General features: G+C 39.5%; 2 protein-coding genes and 1 pseudogene across 18 annotated transcripts in view; 1 reads left to right on the forward strand and 2 right to left on the reverse strand.

Moving 5' to 3' along the window:
* LOC129780022 (plectin) overlaps positions 1-3,681 on the reverse strand; it is a 90,715-nt gene extending 87,034 nt beyond the window's left edge. For all 7 annotated transcript variants that reach the window (XM_055787874.1, XM_055787871.1, XM_055787873.1 and 4 more), the window contains exon 1: positions 3,219-3,681. The gene's annotated coding sequence lies outside the window, so the exon portion shown is untranslated. The remainder of the gene's footprint in view (positions 1-3,218) is intronic.
* Positions 3,682-3,883: 202 nt separating this feature from the next.
* The window catches only part of LOC129777571 (protein Wnt-2), a 64,948-nt gene continuing 43,332 nt past the window's right edge, over positions 3,884-25,499 (reverse strand). For 10 of the 11 annotated variants that reach the window (XM_055783923.1, XM_055783929.1, XM_055783931.1 and 7 more), the window contains 3 exons: positions 13,061-13,200; positions 12,813-12,947; positions 3,884-4,552 (listed from right to left, as the gene is read on the reverse strand). In XM_055783923.1, the coding sequence (XP_055639898.1) occupies positions 3,989-4,552; positions 12,813-12,947; positions 13,061-13,200 (839 nt within the window). In that variant the 3' untranslated portion in view covers positions 3,884-3,988. The remainder of the gene's footprint in view (positions 4,553-12,812; positions 12,948-13,060; positions 13,201-25,499) is intronic. The other variant, XM_055783932.1, reaches the window with a different exon arrangement.
* LOC129780909 (U4 spliceosomal RNA) lies at positions 18,836-18,967 on the forward strand (annotated as a pseudogene).

A 25,499-nucleotide genomic window follows, 5' to 3' on the forward strand; every position in this document is an offset into this window, starting at 1 on the left:
CTCATACATTTGTTCTGTCCATTTGTGTATTTTCCCGAACAGAGCTGTCAATAACGAACAACTTATGCAGCCGCTAGAATAGCAACAACGGAGGGGGATAGCGAAAAGAGAATATTTGCAAAGTAAACTCCACCCTTGCATAGTCAGTAAGCTGTCGCTAGTGTATAAGTACAGAATCTCCTCTGCGGAAAATTCTCAGAATCTTTCTGTGCCCGAAACAACAAAGGTCGCTAATTCTGCTCGTTTTGTGTTTTATGTTTCCCCTCGAGCTGTGAACGCTAGCTAATATTTCACTTGAAATGCATCTGGCATTGCAATTAACACAACCATTAGAGCCATGGCGAAGCAGACGAAAAAAAGAGATGAGTGCTCTGAGTGTGTTGCTTGTTCTCGTGCTTGTACATGGGAATAGCACATCTTCGATATTTTTAGTCGCCATTCGTATTTGCCCTCGTGCGCGGCTCTGTTCTGATGCAACATGGTCTTAGCTTTGTTGACGGTTTTGACCGAGAGTCGAGAAAAGATTTTTCATAAACGATCATTCTCGCGATGTTTCATTTTTATCACTGCATCTGTGTGCATCTTCTAGACGCGTGTTGATTCTTGTTGAATGGCGATGCACGGAAGATACCTCTCGTTAAATACTCAGTGCAATGCGTGCATTGACATAAAGAAACAAATTGCGATATGACCAACTAGTGTATTGTTCTCGCAGAGGCAAGAAAGAATCGTTGCTTCTCGTAATGATTCTACAAAAACCACGCAAGCCATGACACTTTTTCAGGGTCCCCAAAACTTTTTACTAAAGCGTTATTTATGAAATTTCGACGTATTCGCAAATAATACCCGAAATAATAAACCATCAAACTTAAAAAGAAATCTTGCGTAGTCCTACGTCTTAAGCGATCGTGTCTCGGATACAACTCCTTTTCAAGTAGGGAAGGTGAGGGTAAAAAGGACATGTTAAGAAGAACTTCAATTATATCTTTGGAATCTCATGTTTCCCAAAACTTTGATGCAGTTTCTTACAATTCAATGTACTGTTTTTCTACCTAATTGGCCAAATATTGTACAAAAAATGTTTTTCAATGTTTTTACTGAAATTAAAACAAACCGAAACGTACAACATTTTTTTCGATGCGGGTATAATGGACAGGTTTGTAATATATGAAGCGTAGAGGTTTATCGTTCGCGAGAGGAATAATTTTATTCAACCAAGGTATGAACTCATCACGAATGTCCGTTAAATGATGAAAAAATCGAATTAATACACCTAGAAGTAATATCGTGCTTTCAGCAATATAAGCGGACAGACCCTCAAGTATTTTGCTTTTGGTTCCAGTCAGCTTCTAAACAGTCTACATTTGGTGATTTGCATTCCTTAGGAATAGATTAAACATACTTTTCACAGTCCACACTCCCACTGGCAACTGTCCGTTTTACCCCACCAATACAATTATTTCAAAAACTTAAATTTCCCACTCAAAAATAAATTAACTTTTCCGTACATACCTAATATTGCTTCCCTGTTAACTCACAAATCGAAATATAACCATCAGCGAATTGAATTTTGATATTAAACCACTCAAAATGCTTAATATCGAAGCAGCTAAAATTACATCCACGGAATCATGTATGATTTTCGGTTTTTGTTTCCCTGTTCCACTTTTGATTAGTATTTATTGCCATAGGGTGGAGGGTGGCTTAAATATTAAAGAATAACATGTAGAAAGTTTTCTCATTAACAGAAATCTGAAATTCAAAGTGTAACTATACAAATCAACCACCTGTCCATATTACCCCCACTGTCCTTATTACCCACGGTTCCCCTAATATATTATATTATGGACAAAAATATACTAAGATGATAAGATTTCAGTGGAAATAAATATTGGACAGTGAATAGAAAAATTGTTAAGGTAAGGGACTGCGTGTTTTAAATATTTAAATAACACCAGGCAATAATTTTCATTCTTATGTTTTTCAGAAAAGTTTGATATAGTTTTGAAAAATACCAATATATTTCTATATCGGTACAAGAATGACCAAACAACAATAGTGCATGTTTCATGAACAGCCATTCGAAAATTTTGTAGACATTGCTATGCAAAATTCCCAGAATGTACATTGGATTGGAGGATTTTGATTGAAACGCAAATGAACATTATTTGTTGGTATTCAGAACGGGTTTTAAAATGATATCGCAGATTACAAACATCACTGTTCCAAATATGTTCATTTGCAAGAGTAGAAAAATGCCGTGAAACTTGACTAACACGATGATGACAGCTCCATCAGTGTAACTTTAAGGAACCAACGTGGTTTGAAAACCTATCTCTGGTGGCCAGGTTAACAATCTCAACCAAAGAAACGGAAAATTACCAATCACATCATTTTTCGAGCCTAAGCTGATAGAGTCTGGCGAAATCATTTTCCTTTCTGAATGTCTCTCATGTGACTGAAACAGTCCGAAGGAATGCTTGAAGTGCCACAAAAATTGAAGCTCACCTCACTATCACTGTCACTGTTTCTATAAATACCGCACTTGTCAAAGTTCTCTTTACGGTTACGAGGAATTAATCCTACTCTCAAGCTTGGTTTGGGTTTTATTTGAAGCTGCTTCAGTTTGAAATAAGTCAATGTGTTATGAGTTCCCAACAGGAACTTTTTCAAGTGTAAGGACAATCACCAACGATTTATATCCAGCACCTCGTCGAAGGCATTCTGTTCGACTGTGAGTGTGAATATCAGACGTGTGTACAACACAATATAAATAGCAGCACTATTTCAGCTTTCAGTTGGTAGCAATACATGGTTACCAATTGGTGTCACGTTTTTTACGAATAGGGATGAAAAATATGTGTGTTGGTTGATCACTATTATAACCGTAGCAATTCTCGAATACTTTTCAGGAGAACAAAATGTATGCCCATAAAAAGCATAAATATTTGATTAGATATGTGCTGTTGGATAATTTTTATTGTGTCTATTATCATCGAACTGAATATTACTCAACTCTATTATCAGGTGTACTATGCTTACCGATTTACTGAAGTTATAGACTAAATTACCAAAGCAAGAAAAAATCATGAATTGTTCTCACATTCACCAACCATCATTTTCGTTAATATTATTGAAGAGAATGTTTTCACAATATTCTTTTCGCACAGCCATAGGAAATGTGGGTTTAATCAATTACATTCTTTTTTTTCTTTTACCTTGGCCTGTGTCACTAGGAAAGCTTTTATTAGCCCACGGTCGTTCACTTTTTCTCGCTTGATATGCTCTGCTTGCAAATTTTCAGCGCGAACTGAAAGGTTGCTGGTTTGATCTGGGAATGAAATCGCACAAAACTCAGTTCCACAACGAATCGATTTATATCAGTATTTTTTTCTTCTCATCCTGATCTCTATTTGACAGAGGTGGCCTGGTGATACAATTTTTACGCTACGATTCACAAGGGATGAAAATTTCAGCCTTGCAGAAAATCTATTACACTCCCCGATTTTTCACCATCGATTTTCTCAACGTAACCGAACGGTAGTAACAAATGGGCCATCCAATAGTGGCCCGGATGGGTTCCTCGCCATCACGTCACTTTTTAAGCCAGATTCTGGCTGTAAATTTTCGATTTCAAACGAATTAATGCACCACTTGAAATTTTCACGTCTATACTCCGCTACGATGGTAAAAGAATCAATGAAAAGCTCCCCGTTCATCGCGCAAGATCCCTCATGACGGGCTACCAATTGGCCAGGAAGCTTTCCCCCTTCCCCTACCGATGAATTTTCGTTCAAATTGCTTCCCGTGATGACAGATAACAGTTGTTTACATTTGCTATAATTATATTTATTTTAAGTAAATTGAATTAAACATACATTGAAATAATACTGATTGATGTCCAAGATAAAAGTGTGCATAGGATTTATTGATTGGTGAATATATACAATGAATGGATGGCGAACTGAAGAACCTTAATGTTTCGCGCCTATTTACACGTGTACTCTTCGGTTCGTTCAGTGCAAACGTCGCAACTGACCGTACAACACCATTTGAATTTACAGTTGCACTGCCAAGTTCTTACATTCTGGTGTGTATTGTAGCCTCGTCCACAGCAAAGTAAGTCACATTTGTCCATTGTATTCGAACTACGGTTGCATTGGCGCCCAGATGTGCCCAGTATCCCCGATGCAACGTCTCTTTCGCAATAGTTTGGCGATGGCTGTAGATATACCAATTCCATTCTCTTTGGCTTCTGACTGTTGGCACTGTTTGGTTGAATTTTTTCAGCTCTAAAATACAGGGAGAAAAACAGTATTTTGTATGTAAATAGTATGAAACTGAGGGAAAACCTTTTCACTATCAACTGCAGCTGTCCGTTGCTTTTCCCCACTGCCCGTATCGCCTGTACCATTCGTGCCTTGCGGTACTTCTTCATCATAACATCCCCGATTGTGTGGAAGGAAGGTAAACTTTTCCAGCAGGTCTTCATTGCGCATGAGCCACTTACACCATGGCATTTGCATTCCGTACGCAGCAACAACTTGACAATCTGGAAGCGAATACAAATGCAAGCGGAAAAGTTGCGTAAATAAGAGTGAATGTGTTTCTTTACAGCGGCTTCGAGAGCAAACACTCGCTACCTCCAATGAATCAGTCAAGTCTCGTTATCGTCTTATGATTGATGCAGTATAGCGTATTATAGTTAAGAAGGTAGTAACTATGGAAACTTGAAAAAATTCAAAAAATATGTCTGGCATAAAATATTCTTTGGAATGTCTACTGCACTATAGTTTTTGTCCTAGGTTTATCTGATGCTCCGTTCCAAAGTTACAAGCTGATTTGTGGACCCAAATCTTTACGTAAGAAACGCGGATCCAAAATTTAAAACGCGTTTTCCTCAAAACCATGTTTTGCAAACTAGTGGGAGTTCTAATTCTGGAACGGTCCATCCGATTTTGATGAAATAGTTTTTCCCAGATTCTCCATCAAATTTCCTGTCATCGTACGTAGGATTTTTTTTTAATATTTTGAATAATAAAATTTTGATGAATGTTGTCTCGATTATTGAAAAAAAAACGCTATTTTTACAAAAAATATCGCCATTTCGTCAAAAATCAATATTTTGAAAAAATCCTACGAACGATGACAGGAAATATATCCAAGATTACGTATAAAAAATCATTGGTTGAAATCGGTCCACTAGAAAATCTTGTATGACCTTTCGAACATTTATTCGCCATGTTGAAAGAGATGATGTTTCTGTCATTGAAGTTTCTCGCCCAAAATTTATTTTTTGATAAGAATTCTTTCAAACATTCATGTTTTCTTACTAAGCGTACGTTCGTGGGTTCAATCGCAAAAATTGCCATTTTTTAATTGGCCCCTTACAATTTCCTTCTATTATAATTTTCCTATTACTTCTATCAAAACTCGTCATTAGAATATAAATTTATTTTCAGACACAACTTTCGCTCAAGATTCTTGATTCACTTGCAAATAACATGTTTCTCCGTTACATGGAACACATGTAAATTTTTCATTCATAATTTGTACAGGGTTTTCCAATTTTAAATTCCGAAAGTAAATTGAAATAAAACACACTTAGAATTCGAATTTCGATGAAACTTTTATTTCAAATTAAAGTTTGGTTTATGCCATTATGTGTGAAATACAACATCACTCAAATGTCCACCTAGGGCTTCCTCGCACACCTTGATCCGGAACAGGTAATTTTCGATGACTTTTCGGCACATATGGGGCGGTATCTCGGTCATAACTTCACGAATGTTGTCCTTCAAACGTTTCAAAGTTTGCGGAGAATTGGCATAGACACGGTCTTTCGCATAACCCCACAAAAAAAAGTCTAGCGGGTTCAAATCGCTTGATCTGGACGACCAATTGGCATCACCAAAACGCGAAATTATGCGTCCCTCAAATTTCGTTCGCAATATGGCCATGTTCGGTCGTGTTGTGTGGCACGTGGCGCCGTCCTGCTGAAACCACATGTCATCCGTATCCATATCTTCAATTTATGGCAAAAAAAATCTCATTTTCAAAGAAATACGACCCGATGACTCCACCAGACCATAATGCGCACCAAGCAGTGACTTTTGGCGGATGCAATGGCCTCTCAACAATCACGTGTGGATTTTCTGAGCCCCATATACGGAAATTTTGGGTGTTCACATAGCCACCGAGCTCGAAATGTACCTCATCGCTGAAGAAAATTTGATGCGAAAATTCAGCATTTTGCTGCTGTTGTTCGTTCACCCAATCGACGTATGCCCGACGCATTCCATGGTCACCAATGATGTGTTTGACAAGCCCAATTGCTGAGCACGCCGTGGAATCGAAACATTTGGGTCATCCTCCACACTGGCAGCAACAGCAGCAATATTTTCGGCCGAACGCACATTACGATGATGCACAGGTTTCACAATATCCGCTACGGATCCAGTTTGTTCGAATTTACGCACTACATTAGCGATTGTGTGCTCTGTAGGCCGTCCATGACGACCAAAATCCGTCCGTAATGCTCGGAAAACATTTGCCGGTTTTTCATCATTTTTATAGTATAATTTAACAAAATTAACACGTTGTGCGATGCTAAAACGATCCATATTGTAAAATGGCAGACATTCAACTAACGATATGACGCTTTGGTTGACAGCTATGTCAAACGGTTGTCAGCGCAGGGCTGTATACTTTCGGAAGCCCGAAATGGAAAACCCTGTATCTTCAAAGCGCGTTATTCCACCTGGGAATTTATTGCCATGTTTGCTCCTCACCAACGGGAAACTAAACTTGATTCCGCAAACGCGAAATCCAACTGGTCTAACAACGATGTCACTGTAGAACATATGAGAATTAGCTCAAATCGGACGATTCATCGGCTGCGAACACATTTGGCCTTCCATTTTTATCTATGTAGATATTAGGTATAGGAGTGCGTTATTTCGATTGAAAATCCATTTCCATTTTCGAACAAAGATCAATTTTGTTAGTACAATCATCGAATGGACTACCAACGCTTATCATGGTGTAATTGTAGAACATATGGGGATTTCATTTTCCGACTTTCCTTCAGAGTTTTCCAATTTTTTTTCAATTTTTCTCTCCGCTATATTGATCTACGGGAAGATACGAATACAGCAAAATAAAGACGACTCAAATCGGACCATTCCTTCCTCGGGTATTCCGCTTACCACTACATTTGGCCTTCAATTTTTATTTACATAGATGAGAATTCCTCAGCATAAAAGGGAAGAAGTGTTTTGACTAGTGAAGTACAAAGTGTTTTTTTTTTTCAAATCGTTTATTTATAAGGCTCAATCGCAGAAGCTTTGCGGAGCCGCTCATTCAGTTTTGTTTTATATTGTTTAATCTTAAATCTATGGTTAGAAGGATTCGACCGATTACTCACAGTTTACTCGAGGTTAAGGGGGCAACAATTTTGTGGGACTGGTTAGGTTTGGGATATGGAAGTTGGGTAAAGTTGTGTCAACCGAGTGTTGCCACACGCACTGTAATGTTGCACATTAGGATCAGGAATGGCATCTGGTGTTCGACTGCATATAGCAAATGTCGCGAGTTCCCAACACGTCTCGGATAGAAACATAGGGTTGTCTTCCTTGGGCCTCAAGGGCGTTGAAAAGGTACTCTCTGGCTGCGTAATTGTCCGTACATTGCCAAACTGCGTGATCGATGTCATCGTAACCGTTTCCACATCGACAGACATTGCTTTGAACAAGTTTTATTTTGTGGAGATGCACATCTAGCGAGTAATGGTTGGATATAAGTCTACTCATTACACGAATGAAGTCACGACTTACGTCCAAACCTTTGAACCACGCTCTCGAAGAAACACGTGAAATAATTGAATATAACCACCGCCCAAGACTTCCAGTGTCCCAATTGGTTTGCCAACTCAAGAGGAAATTCTGACGCAGTAATTGAAAAAAAATCATCGTATGAAATCTTCCTATCAAACAATTCGACTTCCTGTGCACCCATCTTTGCGAGAGTGTCTGCCTTCTCATTGCCAGGAATTGAGAGGGGACCCATACAGAGGTTATCTTATAAGATCTTTCGATCAGTGCACTCATCTGCCGCCTCACTTTTGGAAAGGAGATGGGTGCCTACTAGTTTTCATCGATTCCTCAGAGCCTCAAGCGAACTGAGACTATCCGAGAAAATGAAGTAATGGTCTGCAGGCTTGTTGGGGATCATCCTCAATGCGAAGTCGATTGCTGCCAGTTCAGCAACATAAACGGAACAAGGTTACTGCAGTTTACGGAAGGCGAGCGCATTTTCATCAACCCCTACAAAGGTTTGAGCAGGACGATTTATCTTATAGATAATATTTATTTTCAAACATATCGAGAAGCCAGTATTATAAAAACAAAAACAAAGCGAACTGGCTCTGTTGCAGGCATACATATCTATCAATAGAACATTAAAAATAGACATAAACTGTGAAAAACAAACAATGTTTCTATCCATATTGACAATGACATAGTCATAGTCTCAACTTCAGGCCCAAAGTTTTTTCCAAGGCATGTCAAGAAAATTTCCAACCCGGGAAGATCCTTGACTGATTGGGAATTCAACCCAATATCCAAAAGTTTCAACTTAGAACATCTGATGAAAGATAATTTACGACAATTCTGAATGAGCTATCCCAATTCCAGTTTCCACTTCAGACCCTACATAAAATTTCATTGTGTATCAGTTTTCTGCCAGTGTTCATTATTAACATTAGTCCAGGCCCACCAAACGCGCGCGAGGCTCAAGCTTTCGTAGACAACGCTCGTTTTTCTTTTTTTTATAATCTACAATACAATAAAAAAAAATCATCATCATCAGTACGAACATGGCAGTTTGAGATACCTTTAATTTTTTTAAAATTTCAATAATTAGTGAACATAAATAAATTAATTTACAAAAAATTTTCGGAACCCTGTTTACAAAACAGATTTAACGTGGGAAATACACATTCGCTTAAACTCTGCCATTGTTGCCGCTCGTTCTATTTCCCTGGGCATCGAATTGAAAAAATGTATTCCTTTGTATAGCAACGAGTTCTGCGACCTACTGAATATAAAGTTAGGTGTTCTTGCATCATCCGCGTTTCTAGTATTGTATCTATGAACATCACTTCCTCTTTCAATTCGATCACACAAATATCGAGGCAGCATACCGTTTAAAATTTTAAAGATGAACACCATTGTCAAATAGTAAATTCTTTGCTTCACAAATAGCCATTGTAGCGCGCCCACTCAAATTAGAGGAAGTGTATCGATTACATCTTAAAATCGAACGCATAATTTTATTTTGTAAACGCTGCAAACTCGTTAATTGTGTATTATTTGCAAGGAATAGGATCGACGAGCAAAAGTCTATGTGTGGTGAGATCAATGATTTATACAATTTAATTTTACTGTTCACCGTCAGTCACCGTCACCGTCTTTTTTCAAACGACACAAAACGCCGTACTTCTTGGCAATCTTCTTAATGACAGTATTAATGTGAGACTTGAATGTTAAATTGTCATCAATGATAACTCCTAGATATTTGATTTCAGATCATTTTTTCAGATTTCAGATCCACTGACAATCTAATGATAGCGAGCTTGAGCACAAAGATAGATCGAGTCGATTTTCCCGAGCCGGAAGTTTTGCAATTCGTATCACTTCACCAGTGTTCAAGATAGTCAAATTGAAATCGTCACATAAATCGTAAAAAGACGCCGCCCTAGTGTCATCAAAAAGATCGCCCCACCCAGTACCATGGGAGTTTATGTCACCCAAAAGTAGAACTGGGGTTGAGAGAATCGAAACTAGATTCCAAAGTTGAATATGGCTAATGGTAGTATTTGGGGGAACGTACACTAAAGCTATGCAAAGTTCTTTATTCTTTGCAGTTATTTGACAAACGACAATTTCGACATCTGATAGTGCTGGGAGAGTAATTTTCAAGAAGTAGTAGCACTTTTTGATCCCTAAAAGTACTCCTCCATAGGAATCATCTCTATCCAGGCGAATAATATTAAAATCGTGGAAGTTGAGTTCTGTGTCAGAAGAAAGCCATGTTTCGAAAAGGGTGAATATTCACAATCATAATTTTGAAGTAAAAATCTGAACGAGTATAGTTTAGGCAATAAACTACGGCAGTTACATTGTAGCACATTGATCATATCTTCTACTACGTTAGGTGAATTATCCATCGAAAGATATGATTGATGCAAGAAGGGGCCATGAAGCTGTCAATTGCTTAAAATAAGACTCTAAAGATGGATGCAAGGCAGAAAAAAGGCTTCTGAGGGGGTCTTGAATTTTGAACGTGTTTAGTATGAAGTCCACAATGTCCGAAAAAGCTATCAATCCTCGATTAGACGCGGATTTCCTACGAGAAGATCGAGGAGCATCGTTTTTATTTCTCTCTTCAAAAAAAACCCCGATTTACCTTACCCTCTTGGGTAATTTTTCGATTTTCAGAAAAAATAAATTTTGACATCTGCGACAATAGCAAATGAAGTCCGAATGAGCTAATATTTTGCCTAGGGTATTTTATCGTGCAAATCAACATTTCGCAGGGAGTCCCGTATGAAAAATTGATATAACGTTTTTCATTGGCACCCTGAACCATAAGTCCCGCAAAGCGGTCAAAGTTTGAGTTTTTTGAAAATTGAAAAATCCCCCAAGGGGGGAGTAAAAGAAATCGGGGTTTTCGAAATTTTGTTTTGGATGCCAAATGTCTTAAAATTGCATGAAACGTCGAGATCTAGTGTCATCTCGAATTTTTTTTGTCAAAAATCGACACTTTACGTGTCATGCAATTTTAAGACTTCAGGCATCAAACAATTTTTTTGAAAACCCGGATATCCGGTGATTTTTCGGTTTTCAAAAAACACAAATTTTAACGTCTGAAACACTAATAAATGAGGGTTCGAATGAGCTAATATTTTGCATAGGATATATTATCGTGCAAATCAACATTTCGCAACAAGTTCCGAATGAAAAATCGAGGTAACTATTTTTGTTGGCACCCAAAACCATAAAGTCTGCTTCATTTAATATTGGAACAAATTCTTTTGCTCATTGTGGCGCTCCTAGTGGACGGATTTGGAAACTTTTTTCACCCACGTGTCGGGAAATTCATTACCTTTCACCATGTATTTATGTCATAACACCAAACGATAGCATTTTGTAAACAACCGCCATGGAAGCCGAACGGAGAGATAAAATTGTGCACAGTTTTCTTGAAAATCCATTGTTGTCGGCATCTAAGCTAGCTAAACAGCTTAAAATGCCCAGAAATACCGTATGGCGTGTTATCAAGCAGTACAAGGAAACATTGACGACGGCTCGGAAGCCGCATTCGAAGCGTCGGAGTGGAACTGTCGACCGGAAACTGCGTGGGAAAGTCATCAAGGCCGTCAAGAGGAATCCCAATCTTTCAGACCGCGATTTGGCCAATAAGTTCCAGGCCGCTCACAGTACGGTGCGACGAATTCGTCTCCGGGAAGGAATAAGGTCATTCCGAGCCAGCAAACAGCCAAATCGTACGTACCAAGTGCTGACCAAGTTCGACGGATGTATTCTGATGGACGATGAGACCTACGTGAAGGCGGACTTTGGGCAAATCCCAGGTCAAAAATTTTATTTGGCGACGGCTCGGGGGGATGTACCTGCAAAATTTAAGTTCGTGTTTGCGGATAAATTCGCCCGCAAGTACATGATTTGGCAGGGGATATGCAGTTGTGGACAGAAAACCAAAGTCTTTCTCACTGACAAGACAATGACATCAGAAGTCTACAAAAAAGAGTGCCTACAGAAACGGATTCTGCCGTTTATTCGTGCCCACGACCGTCCAGTAATGTTTTGGCCGGACCTCGCAAGCTGCCATTACAGCAAAACGGTTATGGAATGGTACGCAACGAACGGGGTCAGCGTAATACCGAAGGACCTCAACCCCCCAAACTGCCCCCAGTTCCGGCCGATAGAGAAATACTGGGCAATCACGAAGCGGAGGCTTAAGGCAAAGGGAAAACTTGTTAGGAACATGACTCAAATGAAGAACTGGTGGAATCAAATCGCCAAAACGGTGGACGAAAAGGGTGTGCGCCGCCTAATGTGCCGTATTACGGGAAAAGTACGAGAATTTCTTCGAAACAGCAATGAATAATTTTTAAAATTTTTTTTTATGAAAGAGTAAAGAAAATGCTACATTTGTATGAAAAACAAATTATGAATTCGTTAATAAATGACTGAACTACACGCAATTGTTTGTGTTCCAATATTAAATGAAGCAGACTTTACGTTTCGTCTCGTATTCCGAAAAAAAAAACTCCCAGAGTGTTGATTTTTGACAAAAAATTTTTTTTTCGAGATGACACTAGATCTCGACGTTTCATCCAATTTTAAGACATTTGGCATCAAATTTTTTTTTCGAAAACCCCGATTTTATGTAGTGTTTCTGTGAAGGTAACGATCAATTTTATACAGCAGAATAGAGCTACTACGAATGTTTCACAGAAATCAACATTTCAAAAAATCCACTCATGGGACAAAGATGCAGTGTAATTGGTGTGGAACCAGAGTTAATCTCCTTCACTCTGCGATCACTATATATTTTATAGGAATTGGAAATGCTGCAATAGAACGATTCAAGTGAGTTGTTTCGAAAAATTTTCATTAAAGATATGTGTGGAACGTTCATTGGGTTAAGAAGGCGCAACCTGACGGGAAGTTGTTCTTTGTTTCAAACTAATTAGAGATCAGAAACGCAACGTATGATTAAATACCTACCTTCCTTCCTACTCGATTATTGTGAAGATTCATCAAGCTGCGATCGTCGCTCTCGACCTCACGTGCATCCAGGAATTTCTTTGTAAAACGCATTCCGAAGCCAATATCAGCGGAGCAACCGCCCCATTTCCAACTCTGCATAAGGAAGACAACAACAAAAAAAGGCATGTAGCTAACGGGCGTGGGGATATCATGCTAGGGAGGAAAAATACGATGTTCAAGCTGAAGGAGAACAAGTCGATACTAACTTCACTTTCGGTGGTGAATTGAAGTCTCTGTCTAGCGTCGCAGCCACACATGCTGATGTTTCCCTTAGCACAGGCTGCCGTTATTGCGTGAACTGCACCAGCACTAGTGATTCCGTAAGTGAATGCAGCCTCTCGTGATCCTATGAGTCATAAGATGAAAAAAAGACTATAGTTAATTTGATTTCTCGAATGTGTTTTTCGTTTACACTTTTTTTAGTTTACGTTTTCGCGTGATTCATATTCATGCGTATTTCAGTAAATGTCGGGAGACCAACCGAACCGTACATCTGATGAACCGTACGTGAACCGTCGTTGATTGAAGCTTATAAACATACGTTAAATTAATGTGGTATGTTCACGGCCAGACTCAATTGCTATCGTTCCCTAGTGTACAGCAATACATGAATGCAAACCGATAATCAGGATCCGATATAATAATAATCAATGATAATTATTGTTTAGTAGGAATATACGTTGGGTTTGAGTTGCTTTATGGTACTCAACTCATGAGAAATGTGTTTTTGAGAACGACACAAAGATGATGATTTATTGCTATCCATTTATCTCATCTGCACGAATGGGAAAAAAATCTCAACGACACAATATTGTCTCTATTGAAGGGCTACTTGAGAAGTGATTAGGTTTACTCGAGATTACCTGATTGTTCAATGCAGAAATGATTTCCGAGTTGTCGGAACGACGCGGCAAAGATCTTAACGTAAGAGCATATCGGTCATACAGCAAGAGTGTGGCCAGGGTCAGTAAAGAGAAAGGTTTGCTTATCTTTTTTTAAAGACGAATGTGAAGCTCATAAATGAAGTTCTGTTACTCAGAAAATAAAGCAGGTTTACCACACATGTCGCGCACAGTGATGGCTATCCTGGTGGTCTGTACGGTATCTACCTACAACGACTTGTTTCAATTGTTTTATGCAGTTGGACAGAATCAATTATTTTGTTTTCTTCATCATCCCCAACGCACGAAAGCAACACGAGGCGATGAGTACTCGAGTTGTTTCAGGAATTGTACAGTAAAAGTTATGAACATAAGATACGCGTGGTGTGAATATCATTTTTCGGGCTCATTAAGAGATTCCATCTGTTACGGTTCTATTGGATTAATACCTTTATGACTATCGTTTGACGAGACAAGACACATTCTCGTGTGCTTAAGTAATCGAGTAATCAATATTTAGATGCCTTTGAAAATTCTTATAAAGTTATTAGACGAGTGGTGACAGAGCTAATCACACTTATAATAATGGAAACATAGGGCATTGTTTAGCGGGACAGGGCGCTGTACATTTTCCCTAAGCCAAGTTGTCACGCAAAAATTAACTCAAAGTGTTTCATTCCACATCGCAATCTCAACCAAGTACAAATAATGACATAATCACTGCAGAGTGCGAAATAATTAAATCGTGCGATAAAATTTTCACAAGAAAATACCGAAGCAACTAGTTGTACTCATTGGAATAATTAAAAATAAACCATGAAACGATGGATTTGAAATTGAAATAAAAATGATGCGAAAGAACTTCATTTGATAGAAAAAATTATGACAAGATATCATTCAAATGGCCACTGTGTATTGTTTATTGTTTATTGGATATTATAGGCTGTAAGCCCGTTACCCTTCTTAAATTAACATAGAAAGAGAAAATATACATTCAAATCTTATACACTTAGGTCTCTAAAAGATAATCTCAATTTTCTTCGAATTTCTTCTGTTGTCATACTCACAGAAACCACATCTTGTAGCATGTGGAACTCACGCATAAATCTAGTTGTCAGTTCGTGCTGTGTGTAGTTTCTGTATCTAAGGGGCGGATTAAACACCCTCCGGTGACGAAGTGATATGGGGCTGGTATTAAAGCAGATCCGGTTGTAAAGACACGGGCTTCTGATCCGTCCGTTCAGTACATTACAAAAGAATGTTATATTCGCGATTTTGTGTCTGCTGCTGACAGTATCCAGGTCTACCAAATAGCAAAGATCTTCATATGGTGGCAGGAGTTCACCTCTCCATCCTAGATTTCTCAGGGCAAACTTCAGGAACCTTTTCTGGACATTTTCAATCCTTTGGATGTGTAAACCATACTGCGGATGCCACACCACACTAGCAAAGTCGAGTTTGGACAATACAAGGTTGGTATAAATTTTAAGAATCACATGCGGATCAGTGGATTTTGTGAATCCGTTGTTCCCGACGAACCTTCCAAAATTATGCAAATACAGCTGAAGCAGATGGTAGTCATCAATGTGTTTCACGGGAAGAAAAAGTTTCACGTCATTAGCGTATATCAGAACTTTTGCGTTAGTTAATAATGACGCTAATTCTTCCATGACCATGACAAATAGAATAGGTACCAAATGACTACCTTGCGAGACACCGGAATAGACACCAAAGGACATAGATGCGTTGTTGTGCACTTTTACGTATTGTGTTCTGCTCTCTAGATACGTCTTAATTCAATGTAGGTTCGTTCAACACGAGTTACTGATTTGTTGACCTAAACCTTAGATTTAACATAACTCAAATGAAAATAATCCAAAGGTGTTAAGTCACACGATCACGATGACCAGTTGTGAGGACCATTTCGCTATATTATCAAATCAACGAACTGTCATTAGGGGAAGTGGGGGCATAGTGGTCACCCTAAGGAATATGTCCGTTTGCAGCGTCCACATAGCGCTTCAATTCCCGTGTTTTGAAGAATATTATAGTTCAACTCATTGTTGTTCAAGATAGCGAACGACTTTCACTATAAAAATTCAAAATAGTACATTTTTCATCATTCGAAAAAAAAAATGAAAAATCGAACTTTTTTTTGCTTGGAGGTAAAGCGGGGGCAAAGTGGTCACTCGCACATATCAAGCTAAATAGGATAGATTTAAGCATTTTTTTTCGTCCGAATTTGCTCAAATCACATTTGATATAGTAGGTACATGTATGAAATAAGATTGGTCTAAAGTCTCAATTTAAATTTTCTCATGCATACAAAAACTAGTAAGAAACACATAACGTTCCGCATAATGAGGCTTGGTTTAGTTGGAGTGGCATATTTTTCCAGGGTCAAAGTCACAAAAGGAACCTTTTTCATGAGCAGAATGTGATGAGGTATATCAGCTTTAGTAAACAGAACATTGTAAGTCGTTATTCACCTAATACCACTTTGCCCCCAAACAATCAATGTGATTTCTATGCTAATTAATCGCAGAGATCAAACTGAATATATTCATCTTCCCTTAGTATATGTGAACAGTCGCTCAAACTGATGATTTGTCCAACATATCAATTTGAATAAACTAAATTTCACGAGAAATTTCCTTAGATACAATGCGCACAGAACTATGGCCGAATGGCTATCGAGAGAGCAATTTCTGTTTTTTTTTATATTTTGGCATGCGACAGCTGCAGTGAAGTACAGGGTGACTCAAAAGTCATGAAATTCTTCAAACATAAGGTGATTATCAATACGGCATCTATAGATAATAGTTATACTACCAAACAAGCAGGTGACCACTTTGCCCCCCATGACCAATTTGCTCCCACTACCCCTACTACCGAAAGCAAACGTCATCACCATTAATTTAACCAGTTTTCGTGAGGAAAAACCCCGCATGGTGACATCGTTTATCTCTTCCTCTATGCTCGGATGATGTAAGCACCTAAGGTTTCATGGGGATTCAAAATCTATGAAAAAAACCAAAACTATCAGAGTGCCCACATCTCAGCTGTTTTGGTGCTCGAAATGTTGACATAAAAAATATGGCAAAATCATCGAAACCAAGAGCTAACAATAGGGGGTCTCCGTAGCCACATTGGTTGCGCGTTCGCTTAGTAAGCGATCGATCGTGAGTTCAAAACTCAGGGCCCTCATTGACCATCTTTGTGTTGTTACAGAATAGCTACGTCCACGCAACAATCATCAGCGATGGAGATCGATCCACGGTCGAAATTAGATCGATTCATCCATACAACTGCTCTGCTCTGCAAGACACATCGGGCTGCTGTTCTATAAATAACTCAACAATGATCAATCGACTGTCTCCGCTGTCCGGTGGTCTAACTGGATAATGGAAGAACAGAAAGAATAATCTTACGCCTAAATGGCTACTGTATAAATGTACCATATGCAATGGTATAGAAGGAATATTGGTGAATGGCAACTGTGTAATGTAATGTGCTATAATTATAGATATGATAACCATGTGACATGTACACGATTAAAATTCGGCTCTGTTACAGCTAAAATGCTAATGAGCCTCAAATAAATAACAGGATAAAAAAAGAGCTAACAATATAAGGAAACACAGAATCCAAGTTGGCCGTTATGAGCTGTTAAAAACCTATCGCCCATATTGGGAAGCACTGTACATATTTTGTTGTAAATGTTGATTATTCTATCTTCTAAACAGTTCCTAAGAAATAACTAAGGTGAATAATTTAGTAATGCTCAATTTATTTCACAATCTTAATCGTATTAATAATCAGTTTGGCCAGCCTTTGCTCTAAGGACGTCTACTAGACGTTTCAGCATTGAATCAGACAATGATGCCAAAACAGCATTGTCGATTTTACACCATTCCTCTTGAATTGTTTTCTTGCGATGAACCCATAGAATGTACATTAGGGTGGCAATAGATATGTGAAAAAAAAATTTCATTATCGATTTTCAAAAACCGATCATGTACATATTGTTTATTGGCTCAAAAAACTCGCTAACGCTCGGTCGAACCTAACTAAAGGATCGTCTTCTATGTTTCAAACTAATCGGGCTAATCGGTTATCTTAAAAATCAATACGGAAAGGAAAGAAGACGGCATGTCAAATGTGCCTACACTACTTTCTTAAAATGACACAGCAAAATCTTCAAATTTTTTTTTCGGATTTCCTTATTACAATTTCTCATTTTAATTCGTATTTTTGTTGCTCTTTCATGTTGTTGTGATGTTATCATTTTATTTTTATAATTTATTTATTATTTTATTTTTCATCTATCAACAGGAGATTCGACGAAACTCATAATCTGATTTGTCGAAATTTTTCCTTCTTCATTCGGGTAAACATTCCATTCGGGTAAATGTCGGATATATGTTGCAATCGGGTATTTGTTACATTCGGGTGGATGTCATTCGGATGAATGTGCTTCGGCTAAACGTGTTTCGGATGAATGGGACACAACCCAAAAGGTCGGTTTCTGGCAATATTGTTTTCGAGATAACACCAGATCGCGTCGTTTAAGTCATTTGGCATAGACTTTTTTTTTCGATTTTCGAGGGTCAAAAAATCAAAACTTTGCTCGCTTTGAGGCACCCCTAAATCATGTCCGATTGAAACTTTGCACAGGTAATTTTTTGGGGCAAGAACCAAAATGTACAAAAATTTGAAATTTGTCATAACTATTTTCGCGGCCACCCTAACGTACATACACAAGTGTGGACGCTTGGAAGTGATTTGGGCGAAAGTCAATAGAGTAAAACTAAATTTACAGCAGGACAATGTAGCTATCACACGTGATTTAAATCCAAAAGTTTGAAACGGATATTGATTTAGCCGGATTCCGGATACCGGATATCCGGCTAGCTTCGAGGCCGGATAGCCGGATATTCGGCTCTTTATTAGCAAATACAAATTTGAGAGAAACGGCATGTGACATAACGTATTAAATGTGACAAATAAAGTATTAAATGTAGGAAAGAAATAAACACATTTTTAAAGAAAAATTTTGAACGAATATTATTTTTTTCGTTTAGATAAAATATCCAATTTAGCTTTGGGCAGTGGCGATATCGTAATCAATGAAATTATACCGAGGTGCGATTATTGCTAGTTGTAATAAAATCCTATTTAATAGTGTATCATGTTTTCTACAAGGAATTGAGACCAGTTTTATTCTGATAATTGTTTTATATTATTATAAATAGATTTTTGTGAGTGCGTGAGATAATTCGAATACTGGCCGAGTAAGAGTAGACTTCATTACAAATCGAAATTATTATGATCGGCGACAAATTCACTAATTTGAAGACTCAACAACCGAACTTACTTCGCATGAGAAAAACATATTCAAACGCTGGAGAGATCAGTTTCAATTACTTAGATGAAGATCAAAATTATCTGATTGTAACCTTTTTGGACGCGAAGTTCAGGTCATTTAGGTGTTCTCGAAACGTAAACAGACAGACATTAAAATCAAAATCATCTTACAAAAAATATCTTGCGACGAATTTTCAGAGAAAAACAGCTCATTGCCGTCTTCAACGAAACGATGCGATAGAGCTGAATAATAATTTTAATAATAATAATTTTGTTTTTAAATATCCGGTATCCAGTCGGATAGCGAATATTGACCGGATAGGCCGAATTCTATTATATATACACTTTTTCTGAGCGGTTGTTTCTGTTAAAGTCGTTTTCTGCAGTGATTTATTCCGGGAACCGCTCTAAACAACAATGATGGCAATGGCGAGATGACCCCATACGATATGGGTATTGGATGAAAGGACTTTAACAGCGGAAGTCGAATATCGTATTCCGATGCCATTTTGGAAACGAACAGACGCTTTTGGCTTTCGGTTAGACGAAGACGGAACTAATACACCCATACCTCGCTTTACGGCCTAGATACGTTCCACGAAACTTGGCCGCAAAGCGAAAAGCCGTATAAGAAATCACTTATTATAAAACGAATCCATACAAATTCAATCGGATCGGTTCCAAATTTGTTAAATATGTAGCATGATTCATCATTCAAAATGCATTTTTGCCATTTAAATCAAAAATACATATATTTGTACATAAAATAATAACATGGAAGAACTGTTACATTAAATATGTGTCAAAGTTGTGTTAGACAAATGTTAAAGCGAGACAAAGAATGTTTTAGAGCCAAATGGCGGTAGCAAAAGAACACATGCACAAACGAAAACGGAAACGGAAACTGAAACTGAAACGGAAACGGAAACTGAAACAAATGCTACGACAACGCTTAACGCTCAAATCTCAACACTCAACGCGCAAGGCTCAACGCTCAACGCTCAACGCTCACCGTTCAACGGTCAACACGCAAACACAAACGCCAACACTCATAGCAAAAACGAAGGGTCGATTCAGGACCACCCTGACTTTTCTCAATTAACGATATGCCGTGTACTACAGGTAATAGGAAAATTCAATTTATATAGCTTGTTTTGAAGACCATAAGCAATCGAAATTGCCCAGTTTTGTAATTTTAAGTAATTTTTTATCTACAAGAATATTAAACTCATTTTCCGTACAGGTTTTTTGTTTCGAAATTAATGCTTTATTCTGCAAAAATGGTTACAAATTTAATATTCAAAGTATTTCCCATCGCTAGTCGCAACTTTTTCCCATCTTTCTGGCAATTCACGGATCCATTTGCGGAAACAATCGATCGGTTTGTCGGTTAACTACGAATCGATCCAATTTTTGACTTCATGATAATTGGAGGAGTGCTGGTCAACCAGACCATGTTGCATTGATCGAAAAAGGTAGTAATCTGACGGAGCAATGTCTGGAGAATAGGGCGGGTGGGATAGGACCTCTCATTTCAGCGTTTCCAAGTATGTTTCACCGGTTTCACGACATGCAGTCGAGCATTGTCGTGCTGCATATAACTTTATCGTGTCTTTGCTCGTATTGTGGCCGTTTTTCCTTCAGTGCACGGTTCAAACGCATCAATTGTCGTCGGTGGAGGCCCCCGCAATGGTTTCATTCGGTTTTAGCAGCTCATAGTACACCTCGCCCAGCTGGTCTCACCAAATATACAGCATATACTTCTGGCCGTAAATATTCCGCGGGGCCGTCGATGTTGGTGCACGGCCGGGGTATCCATACGTTGCCCGACGTTTAGTTCGTTTCCGTTTCCGTTTTCGTTTCCGTTTCCGTTTCCGTTTCCGTTTCCGTTTCCGTTTCCGTTTCCGTTTCCGTTTCCGTTTCCGTTTCTGTTTCTGTTTCCGTTTCCGTTTCCGTTTCCGTTTCCGTTTCCGTTTCCGTTTCCGTTTCCGTTTCCGTTTCCGTTTCCGTTTCCGTTTCCGTTTCCGTTTCCGTTTCCGTTTCCGTTTCCGTTTCCGTTTCCGTTTCCGTTTCCGTTTCCGTTTCCGTTTCCGTTTCCGTTTCCGTTTCCGTTTCCGTTTCCGTTTCCGTTTCCGTTTCCGTTTCCGTTTCCGTTTCCGTTTCCGTTTCCGTTTCCGTTTCCGTTTCCGTTTCCGTTTCCGTTTCCGTTTCCGTTTCCGTTTCCGTTTCCGTTTCCGTTTCCGTTTCCGTTTCCGTTTCCGTTTCCGTTTCCGTTTCCGTTTCCGTTTCCGTTTCCGTTTCCGTTTCCGTTTCCGTTTCCGTTTCCGTTTCCGTTTCCGTTTCCGTTTCCGTTTCCGTTTCCGTTTCCGTTTCCGTTTCCGTTTCCGTTTCCGTTTCCGTTTCCGTTTCCGTTTCCGTTTCCGTTTCCGTTTCCGTTTCCGTTTCCGTTTCCGTTTCCGTTTCCGTTTCCGTTTCCGTTTCCGTTTCCGTTTCCGTTTCCGTTTCCGTTTCCGTTTCCGTTTCCGTTTCCGTTTCCGTTTCCGTTTCCGTTTCCGTTTCCGTTTCCGTTTCCGTTTCCGTTTCCGTTTCCGTTTCCGTTTCCGTTTCCGTTTCCGTTTCCGTTTCCGTTTCCGTTTCCGTTTCCGTTTCCGTTTCCGTTTCCGTTTCCGTTTCCGTTTCCGTTTCCGTTTCCGTTTCCGTTTCCGTTTCCGTTTCCGTTTCCGTTTCCGTTTCCGTTTCCGTTTCCGTTTCCGTTTCCGTTTCCGTTTCCGTTTCCGTTTCCGTTTCCGTTTCCGTTTCCGTTTCCGTTTCCGTTTCCGTTTCCGTTTCCGTTTCCGTTTCCGTTTCCGTTTCCGTTTCCGTTTCCGTTTCCGTTTCCGTTTCCGTTTCCGTTTCCGTTTCCGTTTCCGTTTCCGTTTCCGTTTCCGTTTCCGTTTCCGTTTCCGTTTCCGTTTCCGTTTCCGTTTCCGTTTCCGTTTCCGTTTCCGTTTCCGTTTCCGTTTCCGTTTCCGTTTCCGTTTCCGTTTCCGTTTCCGTTTCCGTTTCCGTTTCCGTTTCCGTTTCCGTTTCCGTATCGCTTCAACATGATCTTTGTCTCTCTTTCTTTGTCTACCTCCGCTTCACAAACACCATTTCCGGTCGATTAGAGTCGTTTGCAATGAACCGAAAGCCACCATTTTCGTTTCCGAAATGGCATAGTAATACCGCATTCGACCTCCCCTGTCCAGTATCTTCACCGAATAACCATATTGTACGAGTTTTCTTTGTTTGTAAGTCGTTCAGAGCTAGTATCAGCAAACCTGAAACTCTCTAATTAGAATTTACTTTTTTCAGTGTCGTTTAACCTGCTACCGGTTACTCGCAAACAGCTGTTCCTCCAGCAAAAAGGAATAGTTTCAGTTTTGTACGTCTCCACTAGACCTACGCACCCTTCTAAATCCACCAACTTTGCCCACACTCTACTATAGCTCATAGGTTGAGCAATACTAGCCAACTCCGCCGACCAATCGAGGATGAGGGCAGGCAAATCCTTTTGAGTCCGAAAAACGGAAATTCCCACAACCGCAATAAAGGAAATAAATGTGATTTTCATACTATTTTCTTTTTTATTCTTTCCTTTTAACTCTACTCTTTAATTTACTTCTGTCACTATTCTATTTTCCCTATCACTTTCTCATCTATCCCTGTGACTTCACAGACTTTCAGATTTTATACTTGCAGTATTTTTCTTGTATTCCCCTCCTTCTCTCCTCTTTCTCCGTGGTTTTAATGGGATGAAACTCTCTCTGTAAAGTGTTGCGTTGACAGGATACTTCTGGTTCCGATACCCTGAATCGACGCCGAATGGCGGATAGTTCAGTGGAACGTTCTTTTTCCTAATGGCGGGTACTACGCTTGTCGAAGGAGAAAAACGCTAAATATAAAAAAAGGCCTGCTGAAAAAAAGACGGGTGGGTAATGTCGGGGACATAACCGGAGTGACGTAGGACTATGCAAAGGGGACAGCTTTTGTTAAATATATATTTTAAATATATTGTTTTATTTTCTTCACCTACGTGAATACCTACCTATCTACCTGAAAAATGGATTAGTTTACTGTTTACTCTTTATGAATATGGTTATGGTTCTGAAAAGAACCTTTGGTGTTGTGTTTTTGTTATCACTCGATATTCCCATCTTGTTCGGCTAAACCTTCCTGTTTAGCGATTTGTTGTCACTCGCCACAGCTTTCACAGTTGGAAAATTTCTTCCCATCCAGCTTGTGACATATTTTACAGTAAATTACATTCAATGGCACGTCGCATTACCACCACTCAGTGCCGGATTGGAGGTAATTTTAACCTGTAATTGAACATTTGCGATGACAGTGGTACAGTGTCGACTTTCAATGTGGGATCATAATTTGGATCTCTATGTTTACAAAAATGTCCAACTAAATAAGTCACATTACATGTCCGTCCAATTAGCTAAATGTCGAACTAATTGTAGATTACTGTACTTTCAATCTGGAAACAATTTAAGAATTGGTGAAAATTGAATAATCAGGAAAGTCCCCAACTATCAATAAGCTCAGAACAACTGCCAAATTCACATACTCATCAAATCCTGGCAAACAAATTATGAAAACATCAATTTGTGTTTTATTATTATTTTGGATAATGTTTTAGAAAGCATTGAACTTTATTTCCTAAACTCTTTTTTGGAAGGTTTAATGGCCCTGAAAAGCGCCTTGTTTTATGGAATGGTTCCAATTTAGAAAACTTAGTACTCGTGGTTTTGAAAAAAACCATTTCGAACACCCTCGATGCCGCCTTGTTCTGGATTTGCCACCAAAGCAGTTTGTATAAAGAACAAACTTTTTTCTTCTGCTACCTGATGCCGTTTTGCGATTGCGTTTGCCACTCGCCATTCGCTGCAACTGCCTGTTGTCTTGATGTCCGCCGAACCGAATGTGTTATGTTCCGAATGCAGGTTTTCTTATCGTCGCGAGCAGCTTAGCCAGCTAACTCGATCACTCCGGCGGCCGAAACTATATAACGCCGGCTAGGTGGACTGGTACACAGGTACTAACGCGCTCGACCTAGCTACTTTTTCCGGTGCAATTGGCGGATACACCTACGGGAAATTGCAGACCACCACGGTTCGAGCGAGATTTTGCCTTTCCCTTCTCTTTTCCTCCTTTGTTGAGTACACGATGCTGATGCCGTACAACCACACGGGTTTACGGTTTAAAAGAAAATAAGATATTTTTTTGGGGTCCGCGTGTTTTATACTCTAGCGGTACACACTCACAGGATAGAGACAAATCGGCAAACTCAGCCAAAGGGGCGGGTCCAACGAGACGAACGAATGAGCGTTAAAAGGGAGCGATGGCAAAAAAATACATCACATACTGATTTTAACCTCCGACCGAGAAGGTCGATTTTTCTTTCAGCAGCTCGGAGTTTTGGCGTTTCTGGACAGCGGACTGGGACGTTCCCCCTGGCGATTGTGGAAGGAGATTTGTTAGAATAAGTTTTAAGGTGACAGCAGAAGGAGAGCGGGAAAAGGCAATAGCTCGCTTCGACCGTGGAGAGCGGGCGCTCACCGGCTTGCCGGAAAAAGCGCGCGCTTTTTCGGCGTCACCGACGCCACGCCCCCTTTTTCTTTCGGGCAGTGTTGCCAGTTATATTGTAGTGTAGTGAATCTTTATTATTAAATAAAATCTAAAAAGAAAAACACGCATACAGGCAAGTGAAGTGACGGAAGCAATTATTATATTAAGTGTGATTTGCAATTTTCCGCACCCATTGGTGGCTTTTCAAAGTGCTTTACTAGAACAAAGTGTAATTTTCTGGGAACATACCCCTTAGTGAATATCTCCCAATAAGGAATTTTAGTGATTTCATATCCGTACCTGCTGACTATAACCTAGGTATAGTCAAGCAGAAGCATGGCTTCAAGTAGCTCCGGGCCTCCGGGAGGCCGGGCTACAAATTTCTATGAGGGCAGGCCCACCGAAGCCACCGCTCCACTATGGGCGGACCCCTCGAACGGTAATCTCCAGATACTGCTTCTGAGAGCCACAGGAGACAAGGTGCTTCCAACAAACCCCTTCACAGTCAGCAATACCATCAAGGCAGTTGTAAAAAAATTCAACAGCGCCAAACCACAGCGAGATAAAAAGAAACTCCAGTACATCTTGACAACCAGGGATGAGGATACAGTCGGTAAGTTACTTTCGATTACCAAACTGATTGATAATACTCCTGTAGAAGTGATCTTCCACCCAACTTTAAACCAACGCAAATGCGTTGTGACTTGCCGCGAAGTTATCGACCTTCCGGAATCCGAACTGGTGAAAGAACTCACCGCTCAAGGTGTGATCGGCGTCAAACGCATCACCAGAAAGGACAACA

Source organism: Toxorhynchites rutilus, chromosome 3 (genome assembly GCF_029784135.1).
Source record: "Toxorhynchites rutilus septentrionalis strain SRP chromosome 3, ASM2978413v1, whole genome shotgun sequence".
Taxonomy (NCBI): domain Eukaryota; kingdom Metazoa; phylum Arthropoda; class Insecta; order Diptera; family Culicidae; genus Toxorhynchites; species Toxorhynchites rutilus.